General features: G+C 36.6%; 1 protein-coding gene across 18 annotated transcripts in view; it reads left to right on the plus strand.

The window, feature by feature from the left end:
- The window catches only part of Huwe1 (HECT, UBA and WWE domain containing 1, E3 ubiquitin protein ligase), a 139,240-nt gene that overhangs the window by 32,720 nt on the left and 81,170 nt on the right, over positions 1–25,350 (plus strand). For 16 of the 18 annotated variants that reach the window (XM_026784727.1, XM_026784725.1, XM_026784724.1 and 13 more), the window contains exons 3-16: positions 1,407–1,475; positions 6,275–6,373; positions 7,107–7,313; positions 8,211–8,363; positions 17,832–17,894; positions 19,923–20,000; positions 20,724–20,771; positions 20,854–20,922; positions 21,493–21,592; positions 23,343–23,443; positions 23,738–23,888; positions 24,013–24,140; positions 24,780–24,920; positions 25,123–25,228. In XM_026784727.1, the coding sequence (XP_026640528.1) occupies positions 1,431–1,475; positions 6,275–6,373; positions 7,107–7,313; positions 8,211–8,363; positions 17,832–17,894; positions 19,923–20,000; positions 20,724–20,771; positions 20,854–20,922; positions 21,493–21,592; positions 23,343–23,443; positions 23,738–23,888; positions 24,013–24,140; positions 24,780–24,920; positions 25,123–25,228 (1,489 nt within the window). In that variant the 5' untranslated portion in view covers positions 1,407–1,430. Of the gene's footprint in view, positions 1–1,406; positions 1,476–2,399; positions 2,510–6,274; positions 6,374–7,106; positions 7,314–8,210; positions 8,364–17,831; positions 17,895–19,922; positions 20,001–20,723; positions 20,772–20,853; positions 20,923–21,492; positions 21,593–23,342; positions 23,444–23,737; positions 23,889–24,012; positions 24,141–24,779; positions 24,921–25,122; positions 25,229–25,350 lie in introns of those variants that run through there. The other 2 variants (XM_026784736.1, XM_026784735.1) reach the window with 2 other exon arrangements.

The raw sequence follows: 25,350 nt of genomic DNA on the forward strand, positions 1-25,350 counted from the left end.
TGTAGACCAGGCTGGCCTCGAACTCACAGAGATCCGCCTGCCTCTGCCTCCCGAGTGCTGGGATTACAGGCGTGCGCCACCACCGCCCGGCTAAAGTCTTTGTTCTTAAGACACAATTTGTCTTAGTTCTAAAAGGCATATTGCCAAAACCATCAGAAATAATCCTTGTGGTCAGCCATGAATTAATGTGGAGGGGGGCAAGAAAGGTTTTATTATGTATGGCTTGCACATCAACATCGCACAGTCCAAGAAGTCAGGGCAGGAACCCAAACAGGAACCTCGAGTCTTGAACTGAACCAGAGGCCATGGAGGAACAATGTTTTACTGGCTTGCTCCTAGTACCTTGACTCAGACATTTTTCTTACACACCCCAGGAACACCCACCCAGGATGTCACAGTGGCCTGGGACTTCCCATATCAATCATCTATCAAGAAAATGCCCTACAGACTAAGGCAGTCAGATGGAGACATTATAAATTTACATTTTTTATACATTTCCTTTCTTAGAGTGTTTTTTATAGACACAGACTTATATTTAGTTTGTTTTTGAGATAGCATTCTGTTGCCCAACCTAGTCTTGAATTCCCATTGATCCCTTCTGATTCAACATGGGATTACAGGTATGAACCATCATTCCTGACATAATAGATTCAAATTCCATGTTATAACCTTTCTATTTAATCATGAGCTTCTCTGTTATGTAATTGCCTGCAGTATTTTTAGTGGCGATATAGTCCATTTAAAAACCAATCCTGGAGCTGAAAAAATAACAGTTAAGATCACTTATTTCCAGCATCCACATGGTGGTTCACAACCATCCTTAATTCTGGTTTCAGGGGATCTGATGACTTTTTCTGGTCTCCTTGAGCCCCATGTCTGCTTGCAGTGTGCATACATACATGTAAACAAAACACATAAAACATTTAGATTTTAAAATTTAAAACAGTCCTTTTTTGGGACTTTATGATTTTTTACTATTAAACGTACTTACGCAGTGTAGATTATTGCAGTTAAAATGTTTGTGTATATCCCTAAAACTTAAGCTGAATTTTCAGAAGTGTAATTCCTTTTTTTTCAAAACTAGAGTCTTCTAGTGAATATTTTCATTCTGAGGTATCAAAAAATATGCCATATTTAACTGTCGAAAGTTTTGAAATTCTTATAAAAGAAGAGAAAACAGCTATTTTGTTTTATGTACTTATGTAACAGGGATTGTGAACCATTTGTATCAAAAGTTATTCTTTACCCATTTCTATTTCATAGTTATACCCATGAGTTAACATAACTTCAGTGTTTTTACACTAGGTATCTTGCATACACTTTGTCCAATATTTTTTATGTTTAATATTCAACTCTAGGTTATCTTCAACTTTATCTTCTCACTACTTTGGGGGTTTTCTTTTCAGATCTTAAAGCAGAAAATTGAAAACATGAAAGTAGACAGGACTAAACTGAAAAAGACACCTACTGAGGCTGTGAGTATCCAAGTTTGCTTTGCTTGTTTTCTTCATTTCAGGAAAAAATGTTGTGACCAGTGCAGCCATTCTGATCTTCCAACTAAATATGTTCAGTTTATAGAAAGTGTTACTACAGCAACTTGTAAGGCTAGGAGAAACAGCTCTGTTGTAGAGTGCTTGCTTAACATGCATGAGGCCTTGGGTATTCACTATGAATACAACAAAAGAAAATAAAAGTCCTATCTTGACTTTTGAACTTCTGTTTTTATTTAAATTTAGTAGCTTTGTGGAAAAGGAATAGTGAACAATACTTTGTGGGCCCCTGAAATGGATTCTCAGGTCACAATAAGAAAAAAGACAGTATGACAGTGGAAAAAGCAAATGTAGAAACTAAGTTTTACTGTTGCTGTTAGAAATCAGGGTTTTTTTCCTTTGGTTTTGAAAACAAAAATGGTAAGTTTGACTTTTGTTAGTCTTTTATCTTTTATTTTGTTCTTTGACATTGGAATATCAGTTGGTTTTTATTAAATGTTGTATATTGAACATATTGATTTTCTTACTGTACAGATGTTTTCATTTGATTTTGTTTTTGATGTGTTTTGGCATCTAAATTATGATGACTATATCATTTGAATAGAAAAGTGAATAGAAAAGGTTTCAAGGAATTAAGTTTTTAAAAACGAAACAGTTCCATCAGTGTAAGAATCTACTGATTGAAAATTAAGACAATCTAGAATACATAAGAACTTAATAGAGGGATTATATATTGCGGGAAAGAACAGTATTAGTCGATAAAATGTGCCAAGACAATTTTTGATTTGGATGGGATGGTGTGGGGACTGTTTACTGAAGTAAATTGTAGATAAGTCGTCAAAATCAGATATTTTTAAAAGAAATTATAGGAGAAGTAGAACATACAGGTGAATGTTTACCTTGTCTTAGGTGGGGATTGCCCTTCCAAGCATTAAAGCAAAGGACAAAAAAAACCAAAATGGAAATGTAAAATACCATATCCAAAATAAAAGGACACATGACAATAGCCATTCTAACAGGTATGAGGTAATATCTCATTATGATTTTGATTTGCATTTCCCTGATTATTAGCGATGTTGAGTACCTTTGTATGTGCCATTTGGCCATTTATATGTCTTTGGAGAAAAGTCTTTTTAAATTCCTTTGCCCACTTTAAAATTGGGTTATTTGGGTTTTTTCCTCATTATTAAGTTGAAGAAGTTTCTTAATATTTTTTAAATTAACCCCCAGAAGAATGACAAGTGAAATAAGTTAATCATAGAGGAACAAATACTACATGGTTCCTCTTAATATGGGGCATATAAAATAGTCAAAGGTATGTAAGTAGGCAACAGAATGAATGGTGGTTATCATGGGAGGGGATGGTGGGGGAATTGTTCTATGGCTTTGTATTATTTAGTTATACAAATGAGTAAAAACTGGGTGTGGTGGCTCATGCTGTAAGAGAACCAAAGTTCAGGGGCAGCCTGGGCTACATATTGATAGCCTATTTGAAAAGAAAAAGGATGTTTCAAAAGTTCCAGTTAAGGATAAATTAAGAATTACTTTTGTTGAGGATAAACTTTATGTTAAATGTTCTTAACACATACACAAAGGGCCACAAGGAAACTTGGAGGTGATGTGTTTTTCACCTGGAATGTGGTGATGGTAATATGAGCATATGCATCTATGTTTAGATACCATCTATGTTTAGACTCACCAGGTAAAAGCTCTCGTTATTTAAGCTCAGTGAGCTGAGTTCAGCCCCTAGAGTCACATAAGGTGGAGAGAACCAGGTCCTGCATAACATAACCAAATTATGTTAGTTATGTGCTGTTTTTTATATGCCACATAATACCCCAATTAAGCTCGTGTGTGTGTGGGAGTCATGGGACCTGAAAAGCTGCAGAAAATATTTATAACCCAATGTAGTTAATACCCTTTATGCTAAATCAATAGAAGAAATGAATATCCCAATGACAAAATGGGCATAAAACCTTTCAGAGAAGTAACAAAGCCAGTAAACTAACTAGAAAGAATCAATCTTACAGGTGATCAGAGAAATGCAAATTTTATTTTTTATGCTAAGTGAATTGCAAGGCTTGTGTAGTCACACTTAGGAATTTCCTAGCTTCTATCAGATTACTTAGAATATAATGTCACTGTCTAGATGTGTTTTAAGGCTTGAGTTGCCTGTTGTATTTAGATAATGTAGAAGATTGCCCAATTTCTCATAGTAGTTTTCAATTTGAAGATTTTTTTTAAAAAATTGATCACAGTATATTGGCAACATCGCAAAGAATTTTCCCCCTATGTTTGATATCTATGGGAAAAAATTCATGTAAACTCTGGTAGCTGGTATGCAGCTTTGAACTGACTGATGGCTTGCCTTTTCCTATGATTGGGGACATTCCCACTTGGTTTGCATTTATATAGCATAGGAAGAGAGGAATGATGTTGTAGTAAGGCTAAGTAAATTTTATGATGAGGAAGCACAAGCACCTTAGATGATTTAAATGTATGTCAGAGATGAACCCTGTGAAAAGTGGGATAGAGTCTGTCACATCCATGTTTCTCGGGGCTCATGAGATGGCTTACCAGGTAAAAGTTTTAGCTATTTAAGCTCAATGGGCTGAGTTCAGCCCTTAGAATCTCATAAAGTAGAGAGAACCAGTTCTACATCTTTGTCCCTTCCCTCCCATCTTCCCGCCCTCATTCTACAATAACAAGGATGATGATAATTTTAAAGAGAAATTTCTCAATTACAATTAAGGTATGTTGGAAACTCCCTTTGAAGATGAGAGACAAAGACCAAGGGTTGGCTATGGTGGTACAAGGTTTTAAATCCCAGTACTTGGGAGGCAAGAGTTCACGACCAACTTGGTCTACATAGGGAGACCCTATCTCACAAAATGGGGGAGGGGAAAGAAAAAGAGAAAGCAAGAGACAGTTGTTCTGTTTTGTTCCATATACCACAAAGAAAGAGAAATATGTGATACTTTAGTTTGTGAACTAACATTTAAGTATACCATTTCAGTTTATTCCTTGGTAACCTTCAAAGTATTCAGTAGGCAACAATGAAATGCTAGAAAAAGATGACAAAAGGTCTAGGCAATATTATAAGTTGCCCTTGTGCGTGTATGGTTTTTCCCAGTAGAACCAGGTATCTCACTTAAGTGTGTTTGGCATGCTGCCAATCAGAATCTTTGGCAAGCCCCACATCAGTCACAGGCAATATCTTAGTTTAGCAAAGGCCATATTATCCTTTGCCAACAACTATATTGCATTCAAGCAGGTTCTGGCTTGTGAGAGATTGTCATGTAATGTGGACATAGCAAGTTATTACAGTACCCAAGTATTAACCACAAAATGGGTATTACCTAACCCCCACAGAATCAAAAAATTGGTTTTGCCTATGTGTATCCCATTAGTAATTTAAATAGATGGATTTGATTCTATATCCAAGTAAATGGAGAAGGGAAGGGACAGATTAACTGTGTGAACAGGTCACTCAAATTCGCCATGTTTTCTGTTATTTCTACTGGTTCACTGTTTGTCCTACAACCTATCTATACTAAAAGAAAGGGGGCGGGGGAGGGGTGTTAAGCCTGGTTTGTGGAAGGATTTGGTGTTAAGGGTTTGCATACATTTATTTCATTATCAGAAAAATTTGAAGTAGATCCTTGCAGGGGTGGTAGTTTGGATTAAGAAAACCGGCTATATTTTTAAATATCATTGTAGTCATTGGAAATCTTTGGAGTTTCCTCTAGTTTTAGATCTCACATCTAGGTGGTATCTGTTCATCTCTTGGGTGAGGATTCTCAGATTCAAAGAGACTGACTTTAATTCTGAGTCCAGTATTGATTAAAAAAAAAGCACACTGTCTCAGTATTTAATCCCCTATTTTGTACACTCAGTTAAATGACACATACTTGGGCTGCCTCTCCACGCTAGTTTATTAGGTTGTTTGTGTTTTTCTGGTAAGTAAATGGACAGTAAGTAGGACTCACTCATAATCAGACACTTTAGTAATCATAAAACCAAAAACAGAATGTCGATTTGTTTGGTTCCATGACATCACTTATAGAGTTAAATAAAAGTATTAATACTTTCCCCAACTGTTGTCCATTAATAGGATGCTTCTCTATTGCAGTCCCTATCCCATTTTTCCTTTGCACTTTCAGAACCTTTACTATAAATTCTCAATCCACTCCTTATTAATAATTGGTCTCGTTCATCAGTACAAGCGATCAGGAATGTATGGAAATGGAACACCAAGTAAGAATGGAGTCTTAGTTTACAAAAAGTTCAGAAGCTCTTTGCTCTTTTCTAATTCAAGATTAATATTGTAGAAAAATAAATCAATGCTAGCCTTTTCCTTTAACTGAATTTGTTCAGGCTCTCTGTCCGTGTCCCATGCCCCCCCCCCCCGCCTGCCTGCTTTTGTCTTTCTTTTTTTGTCTCTCCAACTCATTGTAACAATACCAGACATTCTAGTTATCTTTTAGACCATGTCCCAGATTACTTAATTCTGCTTTAGTTTCTGCTTAGCTGATTTCCTTAATTTCTGTTGTCTATGTACTTTTAAGTAGTTTGTCTGCATATACAGGTTCATTCAGGTTTAAACAAATGCGTAGTGGATTGTTGGGAATGAAAATATTTCTTCATGAGATTTCTTAGAGATCTAGTTTTTATATAAGCAAAAGTTGAATTGTTTTGTGGGCTTCAGGATCATTTCCCCCATTCTTCTTTGTTTCTTCTTCATTTAAAAACATCTTTTGTGAATGTTTTTTTGTTTTTCTTAGCCTGCAGACTGCAGAGCCTTAATAGACAAACTCAAAGTATGTAATGATGAGCAACTCCTCTTGGAACTGCAGCAAATCAAAACATGGAACATTGGCAAGGTACGTATAACTGCAGCAGCTGGTAGTACAACTATAATGGAATAGTCTGAGTCTGTGATCACTTAAGAGATTTCTAGCAGACAGGAGAAATGGCTCCAAAGTTAAGAGCCCAGCTGTTCTTCCAGAGGTCCTGAGTTCAATTCCTGGCACCCATGTGGTGACTCACAACCATCAGTAATGAGATCTGGTGATCTCTTCTGGCATGTACATGTTAGTAGAACATTTATTGTATGCATAAATAAACAAACAAATGAATCTTTTTAAAAAGGAAATTTCTAGTATATGTGTACCACAGCTCTAGAACATTGACATTTTTAAATTTTTAAAAGAAAAATGTGTTGGGCCAGAGAAGATAGTTCATCAAGTAAAGGGACACATTACCAAGTCTTGTGACCTAAGTTTGATCTCTGTGACCTAAGTTTGATCTCTGTATCCCTCATAGTAGATGTAAAGAAACAACTCCAACTTGTCCCTTGGCCTCTCTATGCATGCTATGGTGCACGTACACACACACAAAATTGTTTGAAATAATGGGAAAAAATTCTGTCTTAAATAAAACTACTCTAAAGTACCCATGTTCAGTGTTGCTACTGTTGTTTTTTGTTGAAGCATCTCACGGTGTGGCCCAGGTTCATCTTGGACTCTGTATCCTTCCATCTTAGCCTCCTCAATACTGAGATTACTAGAGTATAACCATTCCCAGTTGCTTTTATATTTTTATTTTTCTTTCTAGTGTGAGTTATATCACTGGGTGGATCTGTTGGACCGCTTTGATGGAATTCTGGCAGATGCTGGACAAACAGTGGAGAATATGTCATGGATGCTTGTATGTGATAGGCCGGAAAAGGAACAACTAAAAATGCTTCTATTGGCTGTATTGAACTTCACAGCCCTGCTTATCGAGTACAGCTTTTCTCGGCATCTGTATAGTTCCATAGAAGTAAGTAGTCTGTTCTTAACTATAACCATGTATATACACAAATGGAGGGATTTTCTATTTTTTAAGTTGATTATCCCTTTTTTTTTAAGTCACGCATTACATAATCACACAGAGACCTAACTTTATCGTAAACGTGTTTCCTATTTTTAACGTGGGGCAAAAACTCCCTTTTAACTAATTCCACCCTTAAGACTTCCAAATTTTCTCACCAAATCTGCCACCAAAAATGATAAACATGTGAGGCTTATCCTGACTGGATTTCAAGGCAGCTACCTAGATTGGCAGCAGCCTGAGAAGGGGGTTCAGGGAAAGCCCACCAAGAGAGAAGAAAGACAAACCTAGCCAGTAGGGTATTGACTCCAGCTGTGTGTAGTTCCGGCCTTTGCCCAACTTTTGAGCTTTAATAATCAAATGATTACCTTGGTCTTGATAATTAAATAGATGTGATATCCAGAGAAATCCAAAACCATTAAGATAATCAACAAATAAAGTGCCTTTGTTAATTTCCAACTCAATTACATACTGGTTTTAATTTTGACCAATTAATTGCTTCAATATATTGGTGAATGTTTAAAACAAAACAATCACTCAGGTTACTCCCAAGCTTTAACAGTTTTATTTTGCATAATTGCACATAGCCGTTGTTGATAGCTTTAGCTTCTATGATTTCTTTTTATATTTAGCATAAAGGTGGTAATAATAGCATACAATTAGCTTAGTTTCTTAACACTTGGAAATGTAATGTTTTTTAGTTCTACATATATGTATTACAACATTTCTTGAAGTCCTTATGTAGAGACACAGATATGATTACTTCTATTGCGCTTTCTGAAAAATAGTTTTAGCTTTTAGTACCAGGTGTCTGATGAGTTGAACTTTGTCTTTTTGTTCCTTTAGCATTTGACAACTTTATTGGCTTCGTCTGATATGCAAGTGGTTCTGGCAGTCCTTAACCTTCTATATGTGTTTAGCAAAAGATCAAACTATATCACACGTCTTGGATCTGACAAGAGGACCCCACTACTGACAAGACTACAGCATTTGGCAGAGGTATGTCTTTGGAGACTGGAAAAACAAACATCAGAGTATATAGTGTCTATAAGCAGGCATGTCTTGCTTTGTAAAAGTGGATGAGAATCCTTTAGTTAACTTTCTGACTTAATTGAGTGCAAGTATTTGGACAGTGTGATAAAGTTTCAAAAAGCAGGAGTATTATCAGTTTTAAGTTTTGAAGCACTTCATTACCTTCTGCTCATAAGACAAAATCTTTTGTTCAAAACTTGACAGTTCTGCTACATACTAGTTTCCATTCCAGGACAGTCAGAGCTACTTCTTGAAACACTATCTCCAGAAAGAGAGAGAGAGAGAGAGAGAATGGGGACAGCTGGTGATACTACATATACATATATGCAGATGAAATTAAGAGAATAAATTGTTATTCATCACATTAATAAAACATCAGTGTTCATCAGGTAAAGGTGCCTACCACTGAGCTTAATATTAATGACCAGAGTTTGATTCTGACACCAGCATGGTAGAAGGAGAAAATGGACTCCCAAAAGTTTTCTTCTGGTCTCTGTATGCATGCCCCATACCCTTAAATAAATATGTAATTCAATAAAAATCAAAACTTTCAAAAACATACAAACTAGTTTTTAAGTCCAGGAAACTCCATTGTAGTCCTAATTAATGGATGAGCTGAATTTAAAAATTAAGCAAAATGTCAAATGTTGTCTTATAATTCATAGTAGAGGGGTCTGGAGAGATGGGTTAGTGGTTTAAGACTGTATGTACTATTACAGAGGAATGGAGTTTAATTCCCAGAACCCACGTTTCCTAACTGTTGTTAATTCCAGCCTTAGAGGCTGACCTCCATGGGCACCAGCACTCGTATGTACCACTCTTGGAAAATGCACATTTAAACAGTAAAAATAACTCTTTAAATTTGTCACAGAAGTCCCAAATAATACAATAAAAAATGAGTTAGAATACATATTTTAAAAGAATTTGTTCCTATGGAGATTATGTAAAATTGTTAGAACTGGCAGGGTGTGGTTCATACATCTTTAAAATCTAGCACTCCGGAGAAATAGGCAGGTTCAAGGCTAATATGGTCTACCTAGAGAATTTAAGCCAACCAGGGACACATAGTCAGACCCTTTCTCAAAATAATTGTTAAAATACAGTGTTATTGCCACATATTAGATAAATACACAGGAGCAACTATTCCCAAATAATATTAATGATACTGATCTAAGGGTAAAGTTAGTGAATCTTAATGTTTAATAAAATTTCATCTGGCCAGGCGGTGTTGGCGCACGCCTTTAATCCCAGCACTCGGGAGGCAGAGGCATAGGCAGGCGGATCTCTGTGAGTTCGCGGCCAGCCTGGTCTACAAGAGCTAGAGCCAGGACAGGCTCCAAAGCTACAGAGAAACCCTGTCTCGAACCCCCCCCCCCTCAAAAAAAAATTTCATCTGAAAAAGAAATCAAGCCTTTTCCCTCATGTCTGAATATTCATTCTTAAGCAGATCCCGTCTTGTAAAGTGGTGTTGTTTATATGCCCCTAAACATGACTGATACCTTAGTTACTTTTATATACATATTTTATTTTCAGGATCATATGGTAACACTACTAGGTTGATGAGTACAATGAGACTCAGAAGTTATGTGCATTACTTTTTGGGGAAAATAATATTGGCTCTTAGTCTCTGAAAAAGTATGGCATGCAATATCTACTGTTCTCAGGTGTTTGTAGTTGCTTGAGTAGGGTTATTTCATACTTGGGTTCTCATTAAAGCCTATAAAATAGCTCTTGAGTTATTGCCCAATTCTCCAGTTGGTACCATTTAAAATGTTTATAGCCAACTCTTCCTGCATGCATTGTGAATCGTTTTCTTTTGACAAGTTCATTTATAGCTAAGAAAACAGGATACAAATACATAAGAATCAATAGGTATCGACGGAGGCCATTTGTTTGTTTCCCAGACACCCAGAATAATAGTAAGCACACAGAAACTATATTAATTACAACACTGCTTGACCAATAGCTTAGGCTTCTTGTTAACTAACTCTTAAATCTTAAATTAGTCCATTCATATTATTTTATATTTTGCCATGAGGCTCGTTCGTGGTTTACGGGTAAGATTCCTGGCATCTTTCCTCTTTGGCAGCTACATGGTGTCTCCCTGATTTCACCATCTTTTCTCCTCTATCTCTGCTTGGAATTTCCGCTTTGCTCTATTCTGTCCTGCCATAGATCCAAAGCAGTTTCTTTATAAACCTGTGGTAATAAAACATACTCACATGAAAAAAGGATAAAGAACCAGTAGTATTTTAAAGATCCTGACTAGTGTTTCCTAAAATCATAGGCATATTTGTTTTGATGAAACAGTAGGTTTTGCTTTTCAGTTTTAAAAATAGAAAATTTGGACGTCTACAAAAGATTGTGATTGTTTGCTACATTTTCTTTATATATTACCACTTGATTGTCTCTATAATTCATTTCTTGATTTATTTTCTTAATGTACTAGCCTCAGTGTTATTCACTGTTAACTATTAGTTGGGAATAGAAGAAATATGAGGAAAATAATTGTGTCAAGCTTATTCTGCCTTGAATGTTTAGATTTGTGGTTTGACTTACCTGTCTTTCTGTGTAGCCTCCAGCCTTTGTATATATATTTTTCAACAAATTTCATGTATTCTGTAAGTTCTAAAGATAGCCAAGAAAATACTGGAAATGTCATGTAGAAGTACTTATTTTATTAGGTTTTAAGCTATTTTATAAAGATAGACTAATTAGAATAATTAGTCAAATTGAATCAATAGGTTGCAAAACCAGATAACAAAAACATGTAAGAATTTAATTTATGTTAAAGATAACATTAACAGGAGTTGAATGAGTTGTTAACGCCTTGTTTACTATTCAAGGAAGCAATTTGTTGGATCATAATTCAGTAAAACAAAGTTAAGATATAGTAAAGAGCTGCTTGCTAAAAATAGGAATCTTTGGCTAAAGATATAGTTTAGTTGTTAGAGTGCTTGCCTAACATGCATAAACTAGGTGTGGTGTTTATGAACCAGGTTCAGAAATTAAGGTCAGTTGTAAACTGCCATGTGGGTGCTGGTAATTGAACTTGGGTCTGAAGGTAGTGCTCTTAACTGCTGAATCATCTTTCCAGTTTCTGAGATACCTAAAATTTAATACATGTTTTAATTTGTGGGATTATACTTTCAGTTTACTCACATTAAATAACTTCATGATTTTCCATGTGATTTGTTTTTTCATTGACTCGTTGGTGGTACTGTTCAATTATCATGTACTTGTGAATTTTCAAAAAATATTTATGTATATGAATGACCTGTCTTCGTGTGTACTAGAAGAGGCAGTCAGACCCCATACAGATGACTGTGTGCCACCATATGGTTGCTGGGAATTAAAGTCAGGACCTCTGGAAGAGCAGCCAGTGCTCTTAACCACTGAGCCTTTTCTCCAGCCCTACTTGTGAATTTTTCAGATTGCCTTTTGTGATGGATATCTGATTTTATTTTCCTACATCTGACATCTGTAATTGGCAGAGATTTTGTTTAACTATATTAATGATTGTTTTGTTAAGGTCTATTGGAGTTTTTAATGTGTCTTAGAAAGTATATGTTCTATGCTTAAATAGGTTCAATGTCCTCTGTCTAGTTGATTTGGCATTTGGCATTGTTCAGGTTTTTAGTTTCCTTATTTGTCTTTTAGCTAGTTATTGATATTTGCCCTGGGAATTAGAATTGATATCTTAATTTACAAAATTGTAATTTAATACCAGCTTAATTTTTTTGTTGTTGTTGATTGTGGTTCTGGGTACGAAACTAGGGGTTTGTGTATACTGTGCAAGCCTCAACCACTGAGCTACACAGGGTCTCTCAATTTTTTTAATAGTATATAAAAACTTTGATCATATTTCTCTGTGCCTTCCTCCATCTTTATTGCTGTTTCCTTTAAAAAGTACATTTTTTATACATATCATGTACATCAACATTGATGCATAATAGTTTATATATTTAGCTTTTGAAGACATCAAAGATTAGATTTTGCTAATCAAAAGTAGAGAACATTGGGAAAATAGTTCACTGGAACATTCCTGCCATACAAGCACAAGGACCTGAATTCTCTTGAACCCACATAAAAATGCCTGGAAGTGTTGGCAGTTTATAACCTTAGAGTAATTATCCGGTGTGAGAGGGGCCTTGGCAGGCCAAGGAGCCCCATGGCGGGTGAGAGACAGACACACCCTGCAGACTGTACTTTCAAATAGGATTTTTATTGGAGAGAAGGAATGGAAGAAGGGGGAGCAGAAGGGAGTTGGGAGACTGGCCTCTGGGAACAGGAGGGCCAGAAGAGAGAGACAGAAGGGGGGTGGAGCAAAAGCCTGCTGCCTGGCTCTTCTGAGGAGCAGCAGGAAAGAGAGTGGGAATGGATGGAGCTTGTCTCTTAAAGGGGTCTTTGAGCTTGTATACAGAGCCTTACTTACTCATAGGTACGATAGTTCAGGGATGTCCATGGGGCCCTGGGTTGACTAAGTATTTGCCCTAATTGCTGAGATTACAGGGCGGGCCAGCATAATTTCTGTATGTTAACACCTAGCACTGAGGCTGTAGACACAGGTTGATGTTCAGGGCTCAGTGGCCAGCTAGACAAATCTCACAGGAACAGCACCAGGCCCTTGAAGAGACACTTCCTCAAATAAAACCACTGGTGGAAGAACACCTGATCTTGACTTCTGGCACCCTGGGGGCATGCCTTAACTAGAACCTATTCCTGAAGGTTAGGGACTATTCACTGCATTTATCATTCAGTGTTTTCAACCTGTTCCTGCCCTTGGGAAAGTTCCAAATTAAGTGAACTAGTAGCAAGTGCTTTTAGCTGGTCTTTCAGAGACCAAAACAATCTTATCACTTATTACATGAAGATTCATTGTCTTCACTCCAAGAATGTGGACTATAGTTTACAGCTGCTACATATAGAATAGGGTTGGGTTAGTTAAATATCAAAAAGTTAGTGTGTAAAATTCTTTGAGGTTGATTAATTCTGTACTGTTGTTATTTCATTCACACCTTTTGTGATAGGTGGTCCTTTGGAGTTTCCTGCTCTGCTGTTTTCATTATTATCACGGTTATGAAAATAGTTATATATGAAAATAGCCAATTCAGAGAGGATAGGTAAAAGTGTATTAAAGTAGTTTTTCTTAGTGTATGTTTAACTTTTTTATTGCTGTGATAAAATACCACAACCAAGGCAATGTGTAAAAGAGTTTATTTGGAAGCTCATGGTTCTAGAGGGTTTGAATCCCTGAGTATCATGCCGGAGACTGTGGCAGCCAGCAGGAATAGCATTGAAGAAGTAACAGAGAGCTTACATCTTGATCTGCAAGTATTAGGCAGAGAGACCTAATTGATATTGACATGGGGTTTTGAAACCTCAAAACCCACCCCCCAGTGACATCACCTTCAACAAGGACATCCCTCCTAAATCCTTACCAAGTATTTAAAGGTATAGTATAGGGGCTGTTCTCATTCAAACCACCACATTCTACTCCCTGGCCTCCTTAGGCTCATAGCATTTCATATAACTAAAAGTCCAATGACTCAAGAGAATCTCTTAATTGTAACCCCCTATAAAGTCAAAATCATAAAACAAATTACATACAGTGGTATAGAACATACATTACCCTTCTAAAAGGGAGGAATGCATGTATAGTGAGGAAACACTGGACCAAAGCAAGATGGAAAACCTATAAGGGCAAACTCCAAATCCATGTCTTGTGTCAAAGAAGGCTCTGCCTTGCCACCTTTTGCAGACTGCAAACATGGTTTTCTTTTTGTCTGGTTCTACTCCCTGTATACAGCTCCCCCTGGCAGACATTCCACAGCTCCATGCAGTGTCTTCTCAGGGACTCCCATGTGGGGAGGAACTCCCTGCCACAATCAGGAGCTCTGTTTAGCCATGTAGAAAAGAAAAATTGTACAACCTGTTTCTCCTGTATCCTTCATAACCTTAGAGTCAGAACTACATAGTTGGTGCTACCATGTTTGGCTACATCCTTGGGAGAATGGAGCCTATTGAATTACATTTGCATAAAAATATGATTTGTTGTTGGTTTTTAGAAGCAGAAAATCCTTTAGGCCTTTTTCACAAATTGCAGGATTAGCTGGATCTGGGGTCTTAGCTCAAGAGTACCACGTTCTCTATTTGATTTTGCATCTGGCCTTTATCTCTTTCAGTACAAGCCTTGGCTCCAACATTAAATGTACTGGTGCTCATTTTTCTCTTTGAACTGTATATTTTGTTTTTCTTTTTGCTTTGTTTTGGTCTTTTCCATTGTAGGCCTGCATGCATAAAACTGTTTGTTAAAAAATCCTACTACAGAGTCAATATTAGGATGTCTTGAAATATTCTCTGTGTATGAAATTAGTCCAGAACTTTAAAGTTTAGCTTTAGCCCCAGGGAGAGTCTTAGGACAAGGACAAAAGGCAACCAACTACATTCTTCAACTAAATGTAAGAATGGTCTTTAGTCCAGTTCCTAATACTGTTCTCTGAAACCTCTTGAACTATGCCTCCATAGTCCACCTTGTTACCGTCTTCCAATCTCCTGCTGGGAAGGGCAGATAAGCCTTGCTTACAGTATTCAGCAACTTTGCTAGTGCTCCACATTCTTCCAAATAACAGTGTCACAGTAGTAGCCCACTTCTGGTATCAACTTCTGTCAGTATCTTTTTCAGTTGGACAGGCATGGTGTTGTAGCAGTAGCTGAGAGCTTGTGTCTTGACCCACAGTAAGGAGGCAGAGATTGCTAACTAGGAATGGTGTGGACTTTTAAAACCCCAGAGCCTACCCCAAGTGACATTAACTGGGAACCAAGCGTTCAAACACATGAGCCAGTGGTAGTTATTCTCGTTCAAACCAGCACAATATGGTTTTCACCAAAGAACTAAGGTATAATGCTCTAAAACTATTTATTGTATATAACAAAATAGCCTTCTTTTCAAAATTGCTGACATCATTTGGAGAATTAATAAAAAATGACCCCCGTTTTCTGTATTTTCTGCTCTGGATTAATAAGGACTTCCAAAAAGCTTATTTCTCTAGTATTAAGTAGGTTTTGTTTTGTTCACCCGTATTGTTCCATATTGGAGATCTCTGTAAATGACAGCCTCAGTGATACATAGATTTACTGGAGAATTAGTGTCATGATTATATTTATTTCTAAAGAATGAATATAGCCGGGCGATGGTGGCGAACACCTTTAATCCCAGCACTTGGGAGGCAGAGGCAGGCGGATCTCTGTGAGTTTGAGGCCAGCCTGGTCTACAAAGGAAGTTCGAGGACAGGCTCCAAAGCTACAGAGAAACTCTGTCTTAAAAAAACCCCCCCCCAAAAAAAAACCAAAAGAATGAATATAATAAGATTATATATGTAGAGAGAACACCATGTTGCAGCCTTACGAGGTAGATTAGTAGTGATTGGGACCCACATTAGATGTGTGAAAATTGGGTGAAGGCATTTGTGTTTGAACTGGGCCGGGCATGACTTACCCTAAGGTAAGATGTATCTTATTAAAATTCCTGGTTGTAGCTAAGTTGATTACCAGTTATTTACATTTAAAAAATGTGCTGTTCAGCCAGGTGGTGGTGGCGCATGCCTTTAATCCCAGCACTCGGGAGGCAGAGGCAGGTGGATCTCTGTGAGTTCGAGGTCAGCCTGGTCTACAAGAGCTAGTGCCAGGACAGGCTCCAAAGCTACAGAGAAACCCTGTCTCGGAAAAACTTAAAAAAAAATGTGCTGTTCTTGCCAGGTGTGGTTGAATCCATCCTTTAATACCAACACTTAGAGGCAGAGGCAAGTGAATCTGAGTTCAAGGCCAGCCTGGTCTATGTCTATCTATCTAGGTTGGTAGGTAGGTCAGTCTGTCTCTGCTTCCATCCATCCATCCATCCATCCATCCATCCATCCATCCATCCATCCATCCATCCATCCTATTTAGATAGATAGTTCCAGGCCATTCAGATATGTACAGTTAGACCTTGCTTTTACTGTAAAATTTTTGATATTTCAAAGGCCCGAGAAGATGCCACAGGCTGGTCCATAAGGAAAATTATATGGCTAGAATTTAGGGTTTGGAAATTATTAGTAACTGTGCTACTCATTAACACAGGCATTTGTTTAAAGTTTTTATATTTTGGTAGCAAAGTGTCTTAGTCAGTGTTGTATTGCTGTGATGAGACACCATGACCATTACAACTTTTATAATGGAAAGCATATAATTGACGCTCGCTTACAGGTTCAAAGGTTTCATCCATTGTCAGCCATGGTAGGAAATATGGAGGCATGAATGCAGACATGGTGCTGGAAAAGGAACTTGAGAGTTCCACATCCGAAACTGAAGGCAGTAGGAAGAGAGAAAACACTGGGCCTGGCTTGGGCATTAGAAACCCCAAAGCCTACCCACAGTAACACGGTTCCTCAAACAAAGCCATACTACTCTCACCAGGCCATACCTTGTTGAAGGAGGCTGCTTGTTGGTTCCCGGCCACCCAGCTAGCTTTGACCTGAAATAATCACACAGAAACTGTATTCATCAAATCACTGCTTGGCCCATTAGCTTTAGCTTCTCATCGGCTAACTCTTACATTAATTTAACCCATTTCTACTAATCTGTGTATTGCCATGTGGCAGGTGACTTACCGGCAATGTTTTGGCATGTCTGACTCTGGTGGCGGCTCCATGGCTTCTTCCTAACTCTGCCTTTCTTGCTCCCAGCATTCACCCTAGCTTTTCCTGCCCTATCTAAGTTCTGCCTTGTTATAAGTCCAAGCAGTTTCTTTATTCATGGTAATCACAGCAACAGAGGAAACTCCTACATCAAAACCTGATGCTATTCCCAAGGCATTCAAATATGCGTCTGTAGAGGCTATTCTCATTCAAACTAATACCAAAATATATAGACTCTTATAGCATGTAATTTGGGTCTTGTCAAAAAGTGTGGTTCCACCCTGGTGTGAAAGGCCAGCTATGACTGAATGTCAGCAAACATGCATTGAGACTTGGGAATGAAGTAGCTAGTGTTGCTACTTTGTACTCTTATCTTTTTATTTTTTATTTTTTTTGGTTTTTCGAAACAGGGTTTCTCTGTGGCTTTGGAGCCTGTCCTGGAACGAGCTCTGTAGACCAGGCTGGTCTCGAACTCACAGAGATCCGCCTGCCTCTGCCTCCCGAGTGCTGGGATTAAAGGCGTGAGCCACCACCGCCCAGCTTGTCCTCTTATCTTGAGCACCCTCATAGAACCATGAAATAAATGGATTTCATTGAAAAAACAACTATTAGAACGCCACCTTGCTTTGAGGCTCAAAGTCCTGTTTTATTTGTTCTCTTTGTTATATATATATATGAGTATTTTCTCATTAAACACTTTATAAATATAAGCCTAAGACCATGAGCATTGTGTAACACTATATTTTTTCCCTTTTCTAAGAGCTGGGGTGGAAAAGAGAATGGTTTTGGACTTGCAGAATGTTGCAGAGACTTGCATATGTTGGTGAGTATTTGGAAAATGATACTGTCTCTTTCTAAAGACTTAACAACGAATTTATGGTATATAAATTGACACTTGATATCAGAAGTTTCATTGGACCTGAGGGAAAAAATATACAATGGCCTTAGGAAACCAGCCCTTACTGTGCTGATTATAACAATTCTCAGAGAGAGTAGTATGAGTTCTGAAATAAGTTGAATTTTTTAAATCAAAATGAAAGTACTCTTTTTTTTCTTATACTGGCAAGTGAAACTGAGAAATAGTAGTGTACATCTATAATCTCAGTATTTCAAATATTGATGTGAGGAAGATCACTACTACTTCTAGACCAGTTTTGCCTACACAATACCTGTTTAAACATTCAAAACAAAGCCAAAAAAGAAAAACCACCTAGAAAGTGCATTTACTTGTGTTCTCACATAACTATCAGGAGTTTGAGAAGTGTTCAAGAACAATCGATTGAAAACAATTCTTTCTGGATTACTTAGAACTTAATGCAGGGATTTGGAGAAATGATAGATCAAGAGAATGATTCCTATTACCTCCACACACAGCAACTCAAAACCATTTGTAAATCCAGTTCCAGGGCATCTGTTAGCCTCTTTTGGCCTCTATATGGACCAGGCACTCACATGACAAAATGGACATACATGCAGACAAAATACTCAGAAATAAAAATTTTAAAATAATTTACAAAAAGATCTTACTGTTCAGTATATCTTTATGTTTACCTCTTATCTTTATCCATGCTCTGGTTATAGATTTAGGCTATCCCCCTCTTCTGCTTTGATATGTTGCATATTAGGAGCCTAGTTTGTCATGTTTAATACAAATGGATATGATCAAATTTAATTAATTTTTCTTCTGCATTAGTATAGTTCATACTTTTCTAGTCAAAGAAATCTACATGTTAGAGGAGGTTATTTTCCTACTTTAGTTGGTAGACATTCTTTAGTGAACAGTTGCGAATGGATGTTGGTAATATGGGAAACATATTGTATAAGAGTGTTCAGCTTGAAGTTCCAATTCTGTGAATATAATATTTTAAAGAGTAGTAGGGTATTTTGAACATGCATGTGAAGACTTAATAGGTTTGTGTGATGTCTGTTAGCCTGTTTTAGTCCTTATCTACATCAAGTTTGATATTTAGAATGTCAAGGGATTTTGAAAAGTTTATACTTTATGTAGTATATATACATGTTAAACCCAATTTTATAAAGGTATATAATGATAATGTCATTGTGTTTTCTTTGAAGAGAATGTGTTTTATTTGTTTTTTTTTTTTGTTTCTTGGTTTTTTGAGACAGGGTTTCTTTGTGTAGCCTTGACTGTCCTGGATCTTGCTCAGTAGACCAGACTGGCCTCATACTCAGAAAGATCCTCCTGACTCTGTCACCCCAGGGCTCGGATTAAAGGCGTGTGCCATCACCACCTGACCAAGGGAATGTTTTAATGGTCAGGGTTTTATTATTGGAATTTCATCTGTTGTGTTACTTTTGTATTTGTAGATGTGCTTTGAGGGTTTAGTTGATTTGGTTTTTGTAATCCTATGCAGAGAAAAAAAGGAAACACCTTCCAGAATGGTATAGAAAGGAGTATTTGAAGTAATAGAAAAATTATCAATGAGGAGGCTCGTAATAAGTTTTCACAAGAATGGCCTTTTCCATTCTTTAGTTGGTGCCTATGTTTTGACTCTGACACTTGTTCTCCATTCTTTCTAAAATTCTTTTTGCATTATTATTTGTCATACTTGATCTCACCATGAGAATAACTATAGTAAAAATTGCTGTATTAATAGAGCAACAGGTTACCTGGAAATAAAAACAGATTTTTGGATTTCTAAACTACAGTCTTTCCATTTATTTTCAAGCAAATGTCATCTGAACTCTGGTCAGGGCAAGAGATAAAAGACACCATTGGTGTGTAATATACAGCTGCCACAGTGTACTTTGACTAAAAGAAGGCAGTGGAGGTATCTGTGTTGTCTAAAATCAGTTCAAGCTCATTGTCTGATTCCTCTTTTATACACAGAAATATCCACCCAGCGCAACCACACTACACTTTGAATTCTATGCAGACCCTGGATCTGAGGTCAAAATTGAGAAGAGGGTGAGTCTGATTGCTTTGATGTTGTTATTTATAGAATCTCTTAGTTTAAATGAGTGAATGTTTGACTGTATATCACTGTCCTATGAAGCTATATGTACCTGTACCTCTCATAGACATGATTAGGTTTTATGTTAGAACCTGCAAAAGATAAGATAAAGCCTCTTTTATTGGGCACTGCCATATTTGTGTATTTTGCTCATAGTCTTAGGTTGTTGTGTTTCAGGCTTCTTTTTTTAAGCCAGCCTGTAAGAAGCTTTGCATGTTGCCTGTAAAAATCTTAATTAAATGATGTGTTTGTTTCATATTCCTAGGTGAGCTGCTAAGATTTTTTTTTTTTGGTTTAGAGGTTTACCAATGGATCAGATATTTTTTCCACTTTTATTATTAAATAATTTTTAGGATAATGTTGTCTTTAAAGCATGAGAAATAATTTTATGGTTTTAGTATTTTGTATGAATATTGATTGTGGAGACTTATGAGACAAGTATTAAAAAGGACTATAGAATATAGAATATGCTTGCTGACAGTGTTAAAAGTTTAATAGTTGTTTTAAAGAAGTGATCTTGTGATTATTATATGTGGAAAGTAGATGTTTTGAATGTCTCTGAAATTACCTTGATTTTTAAAGAGGTTGGCTTAACTGCAGGGTGACATTTTGTTCTCAGGTGTCTCTTACAGGGTATTTAGTGACCCCTAACAGCTTTTTTAACTTTTAAATTTCAGACGACTAGTAATACACTACATTACATTCATATAGAACAACTTGACAAGGTAAGAGGATTCTTTGACAACTGGTTGGTTATTTAATTATTGGTTGAAGTTTTGTTCCTAACTAAATTTTTTTCTAATACAGATTTCAGAAAGCCCTTCTGAAATAATGGAATCTCTTACCAAAATGTACAGCATTCCTAAGGATAAGCAGGTACAATACATCTGAAAAAATATCCCCAGCACTTGATGTTTTTCGAAATACACTAATGATATGCGTTGGACAAGCAGAAGACATAGCAAAATTAATGTACATTGGAGTTTAGCAAATTAGCTATCTAGGTGTTTGTTTCCTCTACTGTAGTAACACTAAGTTCCTTGATTCAAATGATTTTCTATCAGTGGTGAAAACTTTCTCAATTTTGGATATATTTGGATACATTTAAGAGAACTTAATAGTGTTATTTTGTTCTGTTCTTTTGGTAGTGGTCAAAAATTTAGTTTATTGAAAATTAGAATTCTTGCTATATTATTGTCTATCAATATAGTGACACTTCTTGACTTATCACATTGTGATACTGCCTGTCCCTATTTTATTACTCTGGGATTGTTAACCAATCTAAGAGTAAAATAATACTAGTTCAGTTTGATATCCTAGCAAAAAGTAGCAAACTTATTTTACCAAGCAGCCAAAATATAAGAGTCCCCTCAAAAAAAAAAATGAAAGAAATAAAGGAAACCCTTTTGTTACGATTTCCTAATAATAAGTTTTATATCTCTACAGATGCTGTTATTTACCCATATACGCCTGGCTCATGGCTTTTCTAATCACAGGAAGCGATTACAAGCTGTTCAGGCCAGACTGCATGCAATATCTATATTAGGTAAGGAAACACTAATTAAGTGGTCTTAATTAGGCAGTTTGAACTTGATTTTGAATGAAATTCATCTGTCTTCATTGCTATGAGGATTTACTTATTATGGCAACCCAAATTTATTGCATTCCCAGTGTTCGCTGTAGTCATCATTCTTGATTTCCTTTGTATGTCAGAAAAACTTAAGCTTTTATTGCCAGGTCACATGGCCTTGATTGTCAACACCTTTTTTTAAAAAAATATATACAGATAGTCATCTCTGCTCTGTGTCCTTCCTATTGATAGTTCCTCTTCCAGTTCTCCCGTCCTTTCAGATGTACAACTTTAAATTTTGAAAATAATTAGTTAATACTCTGTCCATTTACTATAGTATAGTAGATTGGAAAACACACAGGCTTTCTTTTTTTAAGCTATGTCAGATTTTTTAAAGTCATTTCATGCAAATATATTTTTTTTTGGTTTTTCGAGACAGGGTTTCTCTGTGGCTTTGGAGCCTGTCCTGGAACGAGCTCTGTAGACCAGGCTGGTCTCGAACTCACAGAGATCAACCTGCCTCTGCCTCCCGAGTGCTGGGATTAAAGGCGTGCGCCACCACCGCCCAGCTTCATGCAAGCATATATTATACTTTGAGTGCATAGTCTTCATTGTTGTTCACTGTTTTCCTCCTTGGACAATTTTGTCTCCATTTATTACCCAGACAGTTTCGCTTCTACTATTAGGTCATCAGTGATTTTAGGTATGTAAGGTCTAGGATACAGAAATGAGAAAAAACATGTTCTTGTCAAGAGTGGCATTAATTTTCCAACAAATGGTATAATGTCTATGTGAAAATCATAGTTTTTTATGCTCTCACCATGTTTCTGAAGATTATGTAGCACACATTGTATTCTCTCAGTTAACTTCAGTAATTTAGTTTGTAAAAAGTATTTGAGCTATTTTAATAATTGAAAGAAAGCCTGGAAACCAACCTCTTACGTGCTAGGCACATTAAATGGCATAAAAGGGCAAGCACAGCTGTTATTACCTATCTTCGTTCAGCTTTTGCTTATCTTCTTTTAAAACTGAACACCTTGCCCTCAAATCCTTTCTCTTGTGTTTGTGTCTATGCTTCTGTCATGATAATGATTGTCTAGAAATGTTTATTTAAAACTTAACATGCTCACATCTCAGCCAGTTTTTACTTCTCAGTGTATGCCCACTAACTTCTCAGTATACAAGTAGATTAAACGCTTCTTTTTTCGACACAGTCTCACTATGTGGCTTTTACTGTTCTGGAACTCACTGAGTAGAACAGGCTAGTCTTGAACTTAAAGATCTGTTGGTCTGTCCTCCTGGGATTCAAGACGTGTACCTGTCTACCTGGCTAGATTATACACATTTAACTTTTGATAGTGCCATACAAACTTATGATTTAGTCTGCTACACTCTATAAAAACTCAATATTATAAAAGCTTATCTGGTGAAAGCAAGTAAAGGAAGAAGCCAACATAAAATTCTATACCTATATGCAAAGCATAGTTATAGCTCTATCAAGTAGTGATATTAGAAAAATGAATTATTTGTTCTCTTTTCCCACAAAACTCCAACAAAATTATTTCTTAAGACTACTAATAATTTTAGTAAGGAAATGTGAGTATCTAGCTATTACCACAATCTTATAATTTAGCAAATTTACCCCTCTGTGCTGATTGGAAGGTGTATTACTCAACGTTGGCTTAATAACTGCATTTCTGCCAAAGTGTTTGCTTCTCTTTTGCAGTCTATTCCAATGCCTTGCAAGAGTCAGCAAACAGTATCTTGTATAATGGGTTGATAGAGGAGTTGGTAGATGTCCTTCAAATTACAGATAAGCAGCTCATGGTAAGTATGTGCTCATAATGTCTACACAATAAAGCCATACTTTTTTTTCCTGCCTTTTGTTTTTCCTAAGGAGTTAGAAAATGCCCCAGGAGGGAACCTTGGACCTTTTGCATCTTTATTTTTGAATATTAAACTGTGAAGTTAATAAATGCCAGATGTACAGAGTTATTTTCCATAGACGTTTATCTCCTCAAGCAGCATTCAGTAAAATTACTTATGTTTTGATTTTGAGATATTTTCACCTTAGTTCGGTTATTCATGTAGTTTTGACACTTGTTTAATTTCTACTTATAGGAAATTAAAGCTGCTTCTTTACGAACATTAACATCAATTGTTCATTTGGAGAGAACTCCCAAACTCAGCAGTATTATTGACTGTACTGGAACTGCCTCCTACCATGGATTTTTGCCTGTTCTTGTGCGGAACTGCATCCAGGCTATGATTGGTAAGTTTAGGTGTTAATTATTTATTCCAGGAACAACAGGATCTTGACATTTTCCTTGTTTTAAGGACCTGCTAGCTTAGTACCGAATTCTGAACTTTATAGCCTCTCCCAATTTCCTTTGTAGATCCTTCTATGGACCCATACCCCCACCAGTTTGCCACTGCTCTCTTCTCTTTTTTGTACCACCTGGCCAGCTATGATGCTGGTGGTGAAGCTTTGGTCTCCTGTGGAATGATGGAAGCCTTACTAAAGGTACTACTCCCCTTTTCTAATATATTTCTGTTAAATTAACTAAGAGTATTAGTTTCGATGTTTTGTCGTGAACAGTTAACATAGAAAGCTTATTCTAATCAGTTACTTACAGTTTGATCTCTAGTTACCACATTAACAAATATATCTATTGTCAGTATTAAGGTATGTTTATAATCCAGCCCAATTTGATAGTTTTGGGGTTTTGGGGCCAAGACAGTGCTATATGTTAGCATGACATTGACTATGCCCCTAAGAATTAAGTGTATATTAGGATACCTGTAAAGTTTTGCTTTCATATTATAGGCTTTGTTTTGTTTTGGTTGCTTAGTTGGTATTTTGAGACAATGTATCTTGCTGTCTATTGTTGGCTTGCATTAAACTTACCAGAAATTTTATATACTCCTATTAATGAATTGCCCATGTGGCCTCATAGAAGGTTGCATCCAGTCTTTCAGTTTATAGCACTATTATTTGACAAGCAGAAAAAACATCAGGCATGTGTCCTTTTCCTCCATCCATTTCATACTATGCTGTCTCACAGGGACTCCCAGAATTTATTTTTGCAAAGGAATATAGATTTTTTTTTATAATCTCTCTCTTTTCAGTAATTGTGCTTGCCTCTCTTTCTCTTTCTTGTAGGTCATAAAGTTTCTTGGTGATGAACAGGACCAGATAACATTTGTCACCAGAGCTGTCAGAGTGGTTGACCTCATCACCAACCTGGATATGGCAGCTTTTCAATCTCATAGTGGTCTCTCTATCTTCATCTATAGACTTGAGGTATTATTGTCTAAGATTACTTTGTATAGACTTCATAGAATTCCAGTGATTGCTGAGTATAGGACGTGTCCTAACTACTCAAAGTAACCATCTTATCTCTTTTATGTTTCTATAACCTATTGTCTGCTTCATACTCTTTAATCACAATATTTTAATCCCTGAAATGTATAGGATTTTCTTAACATTTTCTCCTTAATTATAGCATGAAGTAGATTTGTGCCGAAAAGAATGTCCATTTGTGATCAAGCCAAAGATCCAGAGACCTACTACCACTCAAGAAGGAGAAGAAATGGAAACTGACATGGATGGTAATTAACAAGTTATTAAGTCAATATTTTTTTTTTTTTTTGGTTTTTCGAGACAGGGTTTCTCTGTGGCTTTGGAGCCTGTCCTGGAACTAGCTCTGTAGACCACGCTGGTCTCGAACTCA

Source organism: Microtus ochrogaster, chromosome X (assembly GCF_000317375.1).
Source record: "Microtus ochrogaster isolate Prairie Vole_2 chromosome X, MicOch1.0, whole genome shotgun sequence".
NCBI lineage: Eukaryota > Metazoa > Chordata > Mammalia > Rodentia > Cricetidae > Microtus > Microtus ochrogaster.